This window comes from Geotrypetes seraphini, chromosome 17, assembly GCF_902459505.1.
Source record: "Geotrypetes seraphini chromosome 17, aGeoSer1.1, whole genome shotgun sequence".
Lineage (NCBI taxonomy): Eukaryota > Metazoa > Chordata > Amphibia > Gymnophiona > Dermophiidae > Geotrypetes > Geotrypetes seraphini.
The window spans coordinates 38,271,714-38,288,112 of record NC_047100.1 but is presented as its reverse complement, the minus strand read 5'-3'; the positions used below and the strand labels follow the sequence as shown (position 1 = coordinate 38,288,112).

Here is a 16,399-nt window from a genome sequence, read left to right as displayed (position 1 = left end):
AATCTTTTGGAGACATTACTTGAGTGAGGAGATAGTAAAATGTGCAGCTTGGACTTTGGTCACAGTAGAAACCTGATTACATAATAAGCAGCCGAGAGTAGTGGGAAATGGTCTCTTCAAAGGAGAGGCGCTTATAAAGAGTACCTCAGGGATTAGTGCTATAGCTAATTATGTTCAGTATTTCATAAGTAACTGCAATATGGTCTGCATACTCCATTAATGCACCAGAGAATATGTGAGGTAAAACTATCCATTAAATAGAATAGCCTGAGCACAGAAATGGAACTGGGGGGTGGAGGGGGGAGGAGATATCTGGAGAGGAACCCAGGAGGTGAGATGGAATGAAACTGAATTCTGGAGCATTAATCAGAAAACATGGAGATGGATGTGATCAGGAACCTAGAAAAGCTGGAAGGGGAAAGGATCCTTCTCTATTTCAGGTTAGGGGTGCAACAAGGCGGATTCAAGAGCAGAAAGAATACTGTTCTACATGGTGTGAGAGATTAGAGTGAAATAAGAAGTGATGATGCAGCTGTGTTCGAGGTTTTCCCACCAGCGTGGGGGTAGCTCAGTTTCTAGGGGGGGGGGTAGATATTCAGAAGGGTTTAATTAAGCAGGAGGGGCTCTTCCCTGATAAAACCCCACTGAGTAAGCCGGCCACCAATATTCAGCAGTATTTAACAAGAGTATCGTCACTATCTGGTTAGGTTAGAGGCGGGCCGGGGTAGAGTGGCAACTTAGTTGTTAGCGGTGATATTCGGTCTGCTAACTGGTAAAGTTTGGACAGCAGAACAGTCATCCTAACTTTATACAGCACGTTAACCAGGAATCAGTTTGGATAACTTCTGGTTCAGTGGACAGACCTAGATAGTCAGGGGTTAGGTCAGCCCACAGCTGGAAGAAGGCTAAATGTTGAGTCCTAGAGAGATATCTTAGAGTGAACATTTCCCTCTCACCAGCAGGTGATAGTGTGGTTCTCTTGGCCAGTTTGATTATTCCTACTTGTTCTATGGGTCCTACTTCCTTTCAGGGGCCATCTTGTTGAGAGCACATTAGAGCATTCCGGCTTGGCTTGTACGTTTTTCAAAGTTTATCTTTTATTTTATCCAAATAAGTGTCTTAGCTTGATATCCATCCTTAGGACCCCTGAGGAAGACAATTGAGTTGAAACATGACTTGTGTTGGGTCTGTACCATGTGGATACAGTTCACTACAGAGAACTACAATTGTGCGATTCAATAAACATCTACTCTGCGGTATTTTCCTTTTGGTTTCACCATTTCTTGTGCATGCGTGTGTTTAGACTTTCCTCCTTTGCCAGAGCACGATTCTTCACTGTGTTGCCATGTACTTCAGTATTCCAGACCCTTCTGAGTCACTTCGAGTGGCCCTTCTATTACAGAAGCTTCTGCTTAGTCTTCTGCTTAATCGTCTGCTCTGTATCCAGTGCTATATACTTGCACTGACTTTGTACTTCCAGGGCCTGATGGCTCAACCAACATGCTGATGTCCACATCTTCCTTGTTCTAATATCTCATCCTTGGGACTTTGGCCAAGACATCTTGCTAGGGTCTTTTTTTTTTTTTTTTCACCATATAAGCAGAACACACATTTTTTAAAAAATTGGCGCCTTTGAGCTGTTGTGCTGGAGACTTCTACGAATCTCGTGGTTAGCTAGGATCACCGACAAAGATGTTCTTGTAAACTCAGACTTGTCCCTGGAAGGCAAGGTTACCAGACAGAAACTGACCTATTTTGGACATGTGATGAGGGCAAATTTCAAAAGGAGGTGCTAATTGGAATGATCATTAGTAAAAGAAAGCAGGGGAGACCAAAGGCTCATTGGCTGGATACCATCAAGAATGACACGGGAATGAACATCAAGCAATTGAAAGAAGCCATGGAAAACAGGGAAGCATGGCAAGGACTGGCCTACAGAGAATCCAAGGGTCAGATAAGACTGACTGGATAGTAGTAGTGGAACACATAGCCAAAAGGGTCACACAACTAGGGCCATTTGATGAAATTTGTAGACTGAAGAGGGGGCAGGGTGAGGATATTCGTCTGCCTCAAAGGTATGAACAGAATGAGGCAAATTTTCCATCTCACTGGAAGGGAAGTTTTAGAAGCAGTGGCATAGTAAGGGGGGGATGTGTGCCCTGGGAGTACCATCTTGGTGGGGGCGCAGACAGCCATCGTACTCTCCACCCCCAACCCTTCCCCACCTCCCCACAGTGCGTGCGCACCGCTTCCCTTCTTCGTACCTCTAACATTCCTGGCTCGAGCAGCAACCCCCAACCTGCTGTTGTGCCAGTTGGCTCTTACTCAGATGTCACTTTCTGGACCTGTGCCCAAAAAGTGACATCAGAGGAAGAGCTGACACGCGACAGCAACATTACAGAGATATGGGAGAAAGGAAGCAGCGGGGAAGGAGCATGTTGGGGAGGGGTGCCTTTCACCCTCGCTACGCCACTATTTAGAAGGACTGTGAATTGATGTGGTTTCCAAGATCGTCACTGTGAATTTTATCAGCTGTATTTTTTTATTCACAGGGTATAAAAACAGTATTGTTGCTCTGAAAACCCATGTTCTAACCCAAGATGGCATGACATGGGACTTAAAAGGGGTTCATAGTCATTCGCGTGCGAGACTTCAGTGCGCCGACATTGGAGCGCAGACAATTTGGCGCAAGACCCCAGCGCCCCGGCGAAAAACTTACTTTTAAAGAGCTCCGACGCGCGCTACCGTTGGGGGGGGGGGGTTGGAACCCTCCATTATAGAGTAAACTTAAACTTTTTCCTGATTTTTAGGAAAAAGTTAAGTTTTCTCTATAATGTGGGGAGTTGCACACCCCCCCAATGGCAGCGCGAAGACTATGAAGTATGACCCCCCCCCCCCCCGTTCCCCACTCACACCCTGCGTCAGAGCTCTTTAAAAGTAAGTTTTTGGGTGGTGCGCTGGGGTTTTGCGCTGAAGTCTCGCGTGCTTTTGTCCCGTCACCCTCAAAAGGGTTAAACTGAGAAGACAGGTGAAGAAATTTCTTCACTGAAGGGATGGTAGATGTAAAAGCAGTAGTAGAATTCAAGAAAGTATGCAGTTAACTTGCAAAGTAAAGTCTTGGATCAAGCAGGTACTCCAGTATTTCAAGGGAAATTTTCTGCTTGGTGATCTCTTTGCTCAGAGCATATACTGTCAGTGAATGCGGCCTCAGGACACCCAAGCATAAATTAAATAACTGATGCCCCCCTTTTATCAAGCTGCGTTAGGGTTTTTTTTATTGCCGGCTGCTGCGTTTTCTCCCGCTCCCGCGGCCCATCAGGCCTATTGCCTGAACAGTGGTCCCTGACTAAATTTATAACTTACCTCTAATCCTGTCCCTATAATCTACCTCTACTCTTCCTGTCTTCTCCACCAGCTGTTCTGCTGGTGTTTGGCTAAGTCATGTTACACTGCCTACCTTCCCTTTGCTCGCGATGCTTATGAAACTGTAGAAGAAAATCCGCTGTGTCGCTTTGTGTTTAGCAGCTATTTTCCGTTTCCCGCATTGTCCTCTTTATGAACTCTGGCGTACCCTTTCTGCGTATTATGAACTGAAAGTCCCCATTTGTTTTGAGGGAAGCTTTTCTTACTAAGCGTGCTTAGAGTAGGTGAGACTTTCAGATTCAGAGGGGGTCTTGACAGAACTGCTCTTTGTACTTCGTATTCTCTGACTGCTCAATGGCTTCTTCTAAGAACATAAGAACATAAGAACATAAGAAGCGCCATCTCCGGATCAGACCTTCGGTCCATCAAGTCCGGCGATCCGCACACGCGGAGGCCCTGCTAGGTATTCGCCTGGCTTATTTTATAGCCAACCATATCTTTATATGCCTATCTCAAGGAGATATGCATCTAGTTTGCTTTTGAAACCTAGGACTGTCGATTCCGCAATAATCTCCCCTGGGAGAGTATTCCAGATGTCAACCACTCTCTGTGTGAAGCAGAACTTCCTGACATTGGTCCTGAACTTGCCCCCCCTTAGCTTCATTTCATGTCCTCTTGTCCGTGTCAAATTGGACATTGTAAATAATCTTCTCTGCTCTATTTTGTCAATTCCTTTCAGTATTTTGAAGGTCTCGATCATATCCCCACGCAGTCTCCTTTTCTCAAGGGAGAACAATCCCAGTGTTTTAAGTCGATCCTCATATTCCAGTTTCTCCATACCCTTCACTAGTTTAGTTGCTCGTCTCTGCACCCTCTCCAGCAGTTTTATATCCTTCTTTAGGTAGGGAGACCAATGTTGGACGCAGTATTCCAAGTGGGGTCTGACCATTGCCCTATAAAGCGGCATTATAACTTTCTCCGATCTACTCGAGATTCCTTTCTTTATCATGCCCAACATTCTATTTGCCTTATTTGCCGCTGCCACGCATTGTGCCGACGGCTTCAGGGTCCTATCTATCAGTACACCCAGATCTCTTTCTTGTTCACTTTTCCCCAGAGTTGCACCTGACATTCTGTACTCGTATTCCTTATTTTTACTGCCTAAATGCATTACCTTGCATTTCTCCACGTTGAACTTCATCTGCCATTTCTCCGCCCATTTTTCTAACCGACACAAATCGCTCTGGAGTTCCTCACTGTCCTCCTGCGATCTGATTGCCCGGCAGAGTTTTGTGTCGTCTGCAAACTTGATGATCTCACTGGATGTTCCGTTTTCCAGGTCATTGATATAAATATTAAAAAGGATCGGCCCAAGTACCGAGCCCTGGGGCACACCACTAGTCACTCTCTCCCAGTCGGAGAACTTCCCATTTATGCCCACTCTCTGCTTTCGGTTTTCCAGCCATTTGCCTATCCATCTTTGTATATCTCCCTCTATGCCATGGCTTTGTAGCTTCCTGAGAAGTCTTTCGTGTGGAACTTTGTCAAATGCTTTCTGGAAGTCCAAGTATATTATGTCCACCGGCTTTCCACTATCAATTTGCTCGTTCACGGTCTCAAAGAATTGGAGTAAATTCGTCAGACACGATTTCCCTTTCCTGAATCCATGTTGACTGGGTTTCATCAAGTCGTGTGTGTCCAAGTGCTGAACTATGCTATCCTTGATCAGTGATTCAATCATCTTGCCGGGGACAGACGTAAGACTCACAGGTCTATAGTTGCCCGGTTCTCCTCTCGATCCTTTTTTGAAAATTGGCGTGACGTTCGCTTTCCTCCAGTCGTCTGGTATCTGACCAGTTCTGATTGACAGGTTTGCAAGTTTTTGCAATAACTCTCCAATTTCAATCTTCAATTCCTTCAAGACTCTCGGGTGAATTTCATCCGGTCCAGGTGATTTGTCACTTTTAAGTTTGTCGATCTGATAGTATATCTGGGCTAAGTCCACTTCAACTGTGGTGAGGCTGTCTTCTATTTCTCCTGCAAACACTTTCTCCGCTTCAGGTATTGTTGAGGTGTCCTCCTTCGTAAAAACGGACGCAAAGAATGAATTTAGTTTGTCTGCGATTTGTTTATCTTCCTTGATGTACCCTTTTCTTCCCTTGTCGTCCAGGGGTCCCACTGCCTCTTTTGCAGGTTTTTTCCCTTTCACGTATCTAAAGAAGGGCTTGAAGTTTTTGGCCTCCCGGGCTATTTTTTCCTCATAGTCCTGTTTTGCTTCCCTCACCGCCTTGTGACATTTCTTCTGTTCATCTTTATGTTTGTTCCAGGCTTCGGTTGTCTTCGTGCATTTCCATTTTTTGAAAGAGTCCTTCTTTACCTTTATGGCTTCCTTCACCTGTATGGTAAGCCATGCCGGTTCTCTTTTGCCTTTAGTTCTCCGATCTTTGGAAATCCTCGGAATGTAGAGATCTTGTGCTTCTGCAATAGTATTTTTCAATAGGCACCATGCCTGATCTACTGTTTCAAGTTTGTCCACCATCTTCTCGAGTCGTTTTGTTACCATGGCTCTCATGCAATCGTATTTACCCTTTTTAAAGTTTAAGGTGGTGGTTAAGGTTTTGACATGTTTCCCTTTCCCGATGTCAAGTTTAAAGTTGATTACATTGTGATCACTCGTTCCCAGTGGAACCATGACTTCTACTTCTGTTATCGGTCCAGTGAGACCATTTAGGACCAAGTCCATTTGTATTCTGCTATTCGCTGGTTTTACAACATTTCTATTGTAACATGTTCTTCTTACTAATCTGCACCATGTAATCACAGGCCGCTCTGTGACCTCTTCTCCATCTGTATGTTGTAATCGCTGATTGTACAGCTATTCTTCACTGTGAACCGCCTAGAAGTCGCAAGATTATGGTGGTATAGAAAAATAAAATTATTATTATTATTAAAGAGAGCTGTGAATCCTAGCATATAAAAGTGGTGAAAAGGCACTGCGGCATCTAATCTAATCCCGGGAGAGGGATACCAGACGTCCGGATATACCTGGACATGTCCTCTTTTTAGAGGACTGTCCAGACGGCTTTTCAAAACCCAGCACTTTGTCCGGGTCCCCGAAGAGATGAGGTTTGTGTGGGGCCAGAGTTGGGGGGTGCGGTGGGTGGAACGATGCAGGGCCGCGGGTAGAATGGGGTGGAGCCACGCTTCCTGTTTTTTTCCGACCAAAAATCTGAAACCCTTTCCTGTGAGGACCTCAGTGAGACAGGTTTTCACGAGATCCATGCAGTGGAAGCCTAGTGCTTTAACACTAGGCTGCCTCCTCTCTTCTGTTGTTGCTTTGAGCTGTATTATAGAGCTTGCTGTCTGCAGTGTTGTGTTGCTAATGAAGTATATAGAACACCACTATCCCGCATACTTTTTCTTTAGCTCCGGCACACTAACAGCAAATGTTTTTCTGTGGTACACAAAATGAGGACACGTGACTCCGCCCTGTTCTGTCTCAGCCCCACCCCACATGAACCTTGTCTTGTCTTCCCTGAGCTCGGGGCCGCATCTAGAGGGCCTCCAAGCAAGTGTGAATGTTGACGCAATGATATTGCATTTATGTTCGTGACATGTCAACAGCCATGTGTGCTCGGAGGCCCTCCAGGCACAGCCCTGAGCTCAGGGAAAATGAGACGAGGTTCTTGTTGGGGCGGAAAGGGGGAAAGGTGCCAGCAGTGACAGACTCGTATATACATCTTGTGTTCTTGAATCCCTGGCGGTACACCCGGAATCTCTTTGCGGCACACAGTTTGCGATACACTGTAGAACACGGATTCTCAACCCAGTCCTCAATACTGTGATGTCATAATGCTTTATTCCACCAATAAGAGCCAATCTCATCAGTGATGTCACAATGGCTCACATAAGAATCAGAGTATGAATGGGCAAAGCCACTGACCCTCAAGCCTTACATTGAAGAATGCTGGTGTAGAAAGACTGAGGTTGAGATAGACACTTAAAGAATGACACAGGATACTTTCCCTCAGTTGTCCGTGGGGACGGGAACGGTTATGATTTTGTCATCGTGTCATTCTCTTAACACCCAGTCAGCCAGGTTTTCAGGATATGTACAATGAATAGGTATCTGCCAGATTGGCATACACTGCAAATTTCTCATGCATATTCACTGCGGATATCCTGAAAGCCTGGCTGGCTGAGTGTGTTCCGAAGATTGGGTTGAGAAGCCCAGATCAAGATGATGAAGAGAACAGGGGAAAGGAGGACATTTAAATGGTGCCCCAAAAACCAGAATGTTTTGACACATTCCAAAGACCCCCCCTGTATGCATATCAGGATCTTAGAAACAGGAGGAGTGGCAAATTCCATTAAGATGCAGTTTGGAGAACGATAGGGTGTACATCGAAAACTCTGGAAAAAGTACTCTTTGATGGCTTGTGCAAATGGGGTTAACTTGAGTTTGCATGAGTTGAGTAATCACATGCTGTCCGTGTGGTACAGATTATTTCATCTGCCCACCCAAACCCACCATTTTATATCTTTTAACCACATGCATAGTAAGAAAATATTTTGTGAAAATGTTTATTTTGCCAATTGTAAAATTACTTTAATGGCAGTTTCTAAACAAAGCTGAGGTTTTATTTTAAAGAACTGCAGGCTTAGGCCCACTTTTATCAAGCTGTGATAGGGGTTTTAGCGTGGTCTGGCATGGCAAATGCTCCAGCGCTCATAGAATTCCTAAAAAGGGGGGTGGGGTTTAGTGTGTTTGGCTCTAACAATACACAATGTGGGATTGTTATAAAGGATTATTATAAAACTTACTACAGTCATAACTAATGAAGGCAGCGAGGCTAGAATATTAATGTCATCTGATGACCCCTATTCATTATCTTTCATTGTATAGCAGTGGGAGAAATCTTAAGTAACGGCTTAAGAGACAGCTTAGGGGAGATATGATTGAAGTCTACAAAATCCTGAGTGGAGTAGAACGGGTACAAGTAGATCGATTTTTCACACCGTCAAAAATGACAAAGACTAGGGGACACTCGAAGTTACAATAGGAGGAAATTTTTTTCACTCAAAGAAGACTTAAGCTCTGGAACTCGTTGCCAGAAGATGTGGTAACAGCAATTAGCATGCTGGATTTAGAAAAAAAAGGTTGGGACAAGTTCCTGGAGGAAAAGTCCACAGTCTGCTATTGAGACAGACATGGGGGGATGGGGGGGGGAAAGCCATGCCATGCCATTGCTTGTCCTGGGATTGGTAGCATGGAATATTACTACAATTTGGGATTCTTTCAGGTTCTTGTGACCTGGATTGTTGGGAATAGAATACTGGGCTAGATGGAATATTGGTCTGACCTATTATGGCTATTCTTATGTTCAGGGTGGTAGATATCGCATGCTAGCTGATTAACATGGGTCATGGCCATGACAGAGAGAGAGAGGAGCATGGTAGCACACAGGTGAGTGCCATGTGCTATCACAACGGTTTGGTAGTATGGCCACTGTCCAAGTTGAAAAAAGTGAAGCTGTAGTGCTGCAATGCATCCCTCTGACCAGAGCCCCCTCCCCCTGAACAGACTTCTACTCCAGTCTCTCCTTGGAATCCACTCAGTAGTCTCTGGTACTTTAATGGTCTGAGATGGGAGCAATCCCCTCCATTCTCATCCCAGCATTGCCTGGGGTTCGAAATGGTGCTAGTGAAAGCTGGCAATAGTCTCGGACCACCAGATTACTAGGGAGAACCCCAGGTAAGTTCTGGGAATAGGGTCAGGACACTGTAGAGACTTTATTTTTCTTTGGGGGGTGGGGGTCTGTTCTAAGGGTGGCCTTTGGGAAGGACTCAGAATCTGGGTCTGCTTTTTGGAGATGGCTTTTGAGGGGGATTGGAATGGAGTGTTGTGCATAGGATAAGCAGATCAGGGCACATTGATTGTAGGGATTGGGGGGGGGGAATTGCTGTTTAGGGTAGAAAATTTGGGTTGGACCACTACAGTACTACTTTTGTTTTCAATACTTATTTAACTTTAGACCAGCACTACATTGAATCCTTTGGCAGTGCCGGTACTACTGCGTTATCTGTTAATGTATGCAGTAGAGAATGACACAGTGACAAAATTCATCACCGTCCCCGCGGATAACTGCGGAAAACCATCTTGTCATTCTTTAAGAAGAAAGGGAAGAATCAGAGTATGAATGGCCACAACCACTGACCCGCAAGCTTTGCTTTGAAGAATGCTGGTGTAGAAGGACCGAGGTTGAAACAGACACTACAGAATGACAGTCTCTGGTATCCAGAGCAGATATTGTGATGTCATAATGCCTCATTCCACCAGTGCCTAAGAACCAATCACATCAGTGATGTCACAATGGCTTCATTATCCTTAGCTCACATAAGAATCAGAGTATGAATGGCCACAACCACTGACCCGCAAGCTTTGCTTTGAAGAATGCTGGTGTAGAAGGACCGAGGTTGAAATAGACACTAGAAAATGACATGGGATTATTTCCCGTGGTTATCCGCGGGGACGGGAACGGTGATGAATTTTGTCACCGTGTCATTCTCTAGTATGCAGTTAAGATGTGGTAAGTGCAAAAATCACCACATTTGCTCAGACATGCCTTGTAATGTTACATACAAAATAATATGAGGAAAGTGTATAATGTAGATCATCCTGGACCCAACAGGTCTCATTTTCGGGGAAAAATAAATGCTAGCTACCCTGATATTTCAGTGAACAATAGGCAAATCAGTTTTTGCTGTTGTCTTGAAAAACAGACTTGTTTGAGACCAGTGAGAGCAGGTATTGGGAGGCACTGGATTATACGAGAAATTGATATGTGGTAAGAGTTTACTGTGTGTACATACTACAGCAGGGGTGGCCACACTTTTTGGGCTTGCGAGCTACTTTTAAAATGACCAACAATAAAATTTTAAAAAACACAAAGCACACTGTACGCAGAGAAAATGTTAATTATCATTTATATTCGGGGGGGGGGGGGTTTCAAAGAGGTCAAGGCAGATGACTAAAATATGCAATGTCACCTCAGTAGCAACTATACAAAAATAGACAAATATACCCCTCCTCTTTTACTAAACCGCGATAGCAGTTTTTAGCGCAGGGAGTTGTGCTGAATGCCCTGCGCTGCTCCCGACACTCATAGGCTCCCTGCGCTAAAAACCGCTATCGTGGTTTACTAAAAGGGGGCCATAGTGCAAAATATAGATAGCAGATATAAATTCCGACACATTTTGATCACTACCGTATTTTCACGCATATAACGCGCGCGTTATACGCGTTTTTACCTACCGCGCATACCCCTCGCGCGCTATATGCGTGAGCGCGGTATACCAAAGTTTTAAAACATAGTTCCCACCCCGAACGACCGCTCGCACGCGCTCCCACCCACACCCGCATCCACGATCGGAGCAAGAGGGAGCCCAAGCCCTCTTGCCCGGCCGACTCCCCGACGTCCGATACATCCCCCCCCCCCGGCAGGACCACTCGCACCCCCACCCCGAACGACCGCTCGCACGCGCTCCCACCCACACCCGCATCCACGATCGGAGCAAGAGGGAGCCCAAGCCCTCTTGCCCGGCCGACTCCCCGACGTCCGATACATCCCCCCCCCCCGGCAGGACCACTCGCACCCCCACCCCGAACGACCGCCGACTTCCTGACAATATCGGGCCAGAAGGGAGCCCAAACCCTCCTGGCCACGGCGACCCCCTAACCCCACCCCGCACTACATTACGGGCAGGAGGGATCCCAGGCCCTCCTGCCCTCGACGCAACCCCCCCCCCCCCCCAAGAACCTCCGACCGCCCCCCAGCCGACCCGCGATCCCCCTGGCGACCCCCATGACCCCCCCACCCCCCTTCCCCGTACCTTTAGTAGTTGGCCGGACAGACGGGAGCCAAACCCGCCTGTCCGGCAGGCAGCCAACGAAGGAATGAGGCCGGATTGGCCCATCCATCCTAAAGCTCCGCCTACTGGTGGGGCCTAAGGCGCGTGGGCCAATCAGAATAGGCCCTGGAGCCTTAGGTCCCACCTGGGGGCGTGGCCTGAGGCACATGGGCCCAAACCCTCCTGGCCACGGCGACCCCCTAACCCCACCCCGCACTACATTACGGGCAGGAGGGATCCCAGGCCCTCCTGCCCTCGACGCAAACCCCCCTCCCCCCAAGAACCTCCGACCGCCCCCCAGCCGACCCGCGATCCCCCTGGCGACCCCCACGAGCGCGGTATATCAAAGTTTTTGTGCAAATCATCGTGATTTCTGCGCGCTATATTCGTGTGCGCGTTTTATACGGGTGCGTGTTATTTGCGTGAAAATACGGTAAATTTAAAATAAAATCATTTTTCCTACCTTTATTGTCTGGTGATTTCATGAGTCTCTGGTTGCAATTCTTTGACTGTGCATCCAATATTTCTTTCTGCCTCCTGCATGCTTCCTCTCCAGACCTCATTCCATTCCCCAACCAACATCTCTCTCTGTCCCTCCATGAGTCCAACTTTATCTTCCTCTCTCCCTGTTCTTTCTTTCTGACTTTCTCTCTCCCTGCTTCCCCAACGCCACAAAAGCCAGGCCCACAAGCCTTCCATCCTGACATCAATTTTGACGTCGGAGAGGAAGTTCCGGACTAGACGCGTCGAAAGGATCGCTCCAGAACAGAGTTCCTGCAGTGGAATATTTTCTTACCTAAGATGCTGAAACAGAGAGGCTAGAGTGCTGCTGTCGCCTCGCGGCACACTGGGGTGCACGTTTTCAGAAATATAGATGAGCTTTTGAGACAGATGCAGGTGGTGTCAGTGGATTCAGGAAGCAGCCTGCAGAGGACACAGAGAATAGGCAAGATGGCGGCGGTTCCTCCAGGGCTAGAAACAACTCTGAGCCCTGACGTAAGGGACTCGCCCTCAATTGCAACTTTGGTGGGCGGATTGGGCCAAACGGGTGGACAACAAGAAGGCTTGCAGACTGTTGAGCACCTTTCTACTACTGCATCTTTAATATCATTTGAAAAACCTACGGTGGTAACCCTGGAGTCTTTATGGGATCTTATGACCGGTTTGGTGAAGGCCATAAGTCCCAATCTTCAGCAAATTGAAGGGAAACTACTTGAACATTCTAAAGAGTTAAGATATGAAAATTGAAGCGACTACCTCTAATGTCTTGCTTCAGAAACATGACCAGGAAATAATAACTTTTAAACAATTGCATGAGAACTTGATAAAGGACAATATCAATCTTAGAAGGAAAGTAGAAATGCTTGAAAATAATTCAGATTATAATAATTTAAGATTGATTAACTTCCCTAGGCTTTCGTTTGTAACACCTAGGGAAATGCTTAAAAGATATTTACGAGAAATATTGGGAATTTTGGAGGAAATGTTACCCCCATTCTCTCGTGTATATTATCTTCCTGATAAAAATCAAGCTTTAAAAACTTTACCAGATCAAGAGCCTTTAAATGTATCAGAAATGTTGGAAATATCTGATAAAGAGGCAGTAGTGCCATCTACTTTGATTATATAAGTAGCTCTTTCAATTGATAAAACATGGTTGTTCAAACTTTTCTTTAAAAACAGGCAAAAAGAATTTATAGGTCTTAAAATACAAATGTTTCCTGATTTGACACGAGAAACGCAGAATCGTCGCCTTGAATTTTTGTTGATGAAACTTGGGGGTCACATCTTTGGGTCCACTTTTTATTTACGGCACCCTTGTAAATGTATTGTCTCTTATCGTGCTGTTAAATATGTCTTTTTTGAGCCATGCCAGTTGACAACTTTTTTGTCATTGTCCCTCTTGGAAAAGGAAAAAAAACTTGAGCCCTGTTTAAATGGAATATACACCTTCACTCAGCGCTATAACCATCCTTAATCTTAATTGACTTTCTTTTGTTCTCGCTGGATTTTAACACTTTGGATCCTATTTGAGGACTTGAGCATAATCAGCCTAAATTTATTCTTTATTGTTAACAGTGATTGCTTAATATGATAGAATATGTAAATGTGTAATATTTGCTTTCTGTACAAGTTAAGCTTGGTAATTAAGTTTGAAAAACTAATAAATCTATAATAGTAGGAGAGGAAGTTCCGGGCCAGCCAGCCAGCGATTGGCTGGCCTAGAACTTCCTTTCCAATGTCAGAATTGACGTCGGGAGGGGAAAGGGAAGGCTGTGGGTCCGGCACTTGTACGCGCCTGGCCTGGCATTGGAGAAACAGAGAGAACAACGCAAAGGCAACGCCCGGGATGGGCTCCGCGATCGACTCGCGTTGCCTTTGCGATCCCCTCATCTTGATAATGCCATGGTTCTCAACGCCGTATATATATAGAGAGCAAAAAATAAAGCAAATTATTTTTTACTTATCTTTATCAATTTGTTTTCTCTGTCTTTGCAGATGAGGCTCGTTCCAAGAAATGTGGCATCCTTGTTCACTGCTTGGCTGGAATCAGCAGGTCTGTGACGGTCACGGTTGCCTACCTGATGCAGAAACTGAACTTGTCTCTGAACGACGCTTATGACTTTGTGAAGAGAAAAAAGTCAAATATTTCGCCAAACTTTAATTTCATGGGCCAGCTGCTAGACTTTGAGAGGACTCTAGGACTCAACAGCCCTTGTGACAACCGGTCACCGGCTGAGCAGCTGTACTTCACCACCCCCACCAATCACCACTTATTCCAGCTCGATACCTTGGAGTCCACATGAATCTAGGATTCGTGAATAGTTTCCCTCAAGCATTTCAAAAGAAAACAATCTTGCCAGGCAGCCTTGAAAGAACTGGTTTCTCTGAGTAGAGGTGTCTGATTTGCTGCTTTAATGGCTAGGGCCGTTGGCTAGTATATTGATGCTAGGCAATATGGATCAAAGAAAAAAAGGGTTATTTAATGTGGGTTTGTAAAGGTGTGTGGAACAGAGTTGCACATGGCAATAAATGCTTTCCTGGGTAGAGGTGGTAAACATACGTGTGTGCACAAGCACATATATACCTCCACATGAGGTATCAGTCAGTTAGCTTGTTGTGGAGAGAAAACTTATGCACCTAAGGTCATGGCCCAAGACTGTTTAAAACCAAGTTTACTGCTTAGGGTAAAATTACTCTGAGTACAGAACTCAGACGCTTGACATTTTTTTAAAACAAAAAAAAAATTAACATTGCAGACTGTTTGTACACACAAAAAGGTTGTAATCAAATGTCTATATTGACCAAATGCATTTTGCACACTTCTGAAGCCTTGACGAGTCCAGGCATAATCTTGGTACTCAAGAGACCAGGAATAAAAGGTGCTGCTGTTACTGCTAGCATCCAGTAGAAAGTGGTATTTTTGTTTTTGCCCCTTTTCCTTACCAAAGCCTATTTATCCCCCTTTCTTTCTCCCATTGCTCCTGCACCCTTAATCATCGGAAAGTCCTTTAGCCTCTCTGGATATTGCTCCATGTTGCGGAGTGGAGGGTCATCACCTGCTGTGGTTAGGGCTCCTTTGAATGCTTGGCTTTGGTGCTTGCTGGTTTTCAGCAGCCAGCTGAGCTGAAATAGGCCCAGCCTCTGAAACAAGGAACAAAGAATTGCCCTGCTGGCGTTTTATTTCTGACCCTTAATTTTTTTTTGGAACTTAAGGACTTTGGTGGACCAGGAGAGAGTGGAAGGGCATGGTTACGGAGTAACTCACTGGAGGGTTGTGTTTGACACCTGCTAGTGACCCGAGGCATATTCAGGAGCCTTCATGCTTCAGTGAGCTTCAGGTGTGTTATGAGTGTTTTGCCATACTTTTAAGGAAGAATAAATGTTCATATTTTTGATGAGCGTTTGAAGAAAAGATTCTTGAGGGGAAGGGGAAAGACAAATCCTTTTTGTACAAAGCAGAAAGTGAAAGCTATTCGGGGGGAGGGCGAACCGGAAATGGATCCTGACCCAGACCCTTAATATTGGCTACAGTGTAGTCTCCTTCTTCCCTCCCCGAGCAAATTTCATGTAATTTAAAAGAAAGCCACGGATTTTTCTATGTACCCTGTTTTGTACTTTGTACTTTTTTCAAATTCCATGTGGAGGAATGTTTGTGTGGCAGATATGTCACTGTTTGGTTTTTTTAACATTTTTTTTTTTTCCAAAATGTTGGAATTATATCTTTTGTAATAATGTTTGAGTGTGGGTCATAAGAGAGCGAAAGAGCAGACAAATGAGTTGATCAAGCTAAACAGAAAATGGTATGATTGCAATTTTACCTCACTGAGGAATTTTACTTTCAGGGATTCAGACAATGCATCAGCATCACGATATGGCAAAAGCTGTATGTGGTCTTCAAAGACATGTATTCTTTGATTAGTATAAACTTGACCTTGGTAGAATGAGACAGTTGTGACTTATGAAGGAAAAAAAAAATGACCCTTATACATATATATACTGAACCATACTGGGACCTTGTTTATATTGCAAATAAATATTTTTTGTTTATAAGGTTTGTGTTTTGTGTGTACGTGTTTGCTAGCTAATTAGAAAACAAAGCATGTAAATGAAAGAACTAAGGCCGGTATTGGACAGACCTGCATGGACTGTGTCCCATATATGATGATTAGATGTAGCATGGACTGGGGTGGGCATCAATGGGAACTCCATGAGGATGTTGCTGGCCAGACTTTATGGTAGATAATCCTGCAAACAACGGGATGGTTGGATAGGCTAGAATGAGCTTGGATGGCAACTTCAGCATTTGCTACCTAGGCCAATACCAGACTTTAGAGTCTAAGGCCCAGAAATATCAAAGAAGAGACAAGTTAATCAAATCGTGTATCACTTATGAGCAGACAGGGTTTTGCATCTTGACGGTCTGGGAAAGGAGCCGCCATTCACAAGCCACAGAGAGACCAGTCACCTTGGAACATTTTATCAGCTCAGCTGTGGCCTGTGATTCATGTTTAATCAATATAGGTTCAGCCAATCTTGCTCTAGGCAGAATCCACTGATGATGAAGAGCAGCAGAGGACGAAGGGTGATTGCAAAAAACCGGAATATTCTGACAAGAAAAATG

The 16,399-nt window shown here is 45.1% G+C and overlaps 1 protein-coding gene across 1 annotated transcript in view; it reads left to right on the top strand.

Moving 5' to 3' along the window:
- Window positions 1-15,832, top strand: part of DUSP7 (dual specificity phosphatase 7) — a 51,958-nt gene extending 36,126 nt beyond the window's left edge. Inside the window, exon 3 of the mRNA XM_033926480.1 lies at window positions 13,774-15,832. Coding sequence (XP_033782371.1) covers window positions 13,774-14,081 — 308 coding nt within the window. The 3' untranslated portion in view covers window positions 14,082-15,832. The remainder of the gene's footprint in view (window positions 1-13,773) is intronic.
- The last annotated feature ends 567 nt before the right edge of the window (window positions 15,833-16,399 follow it).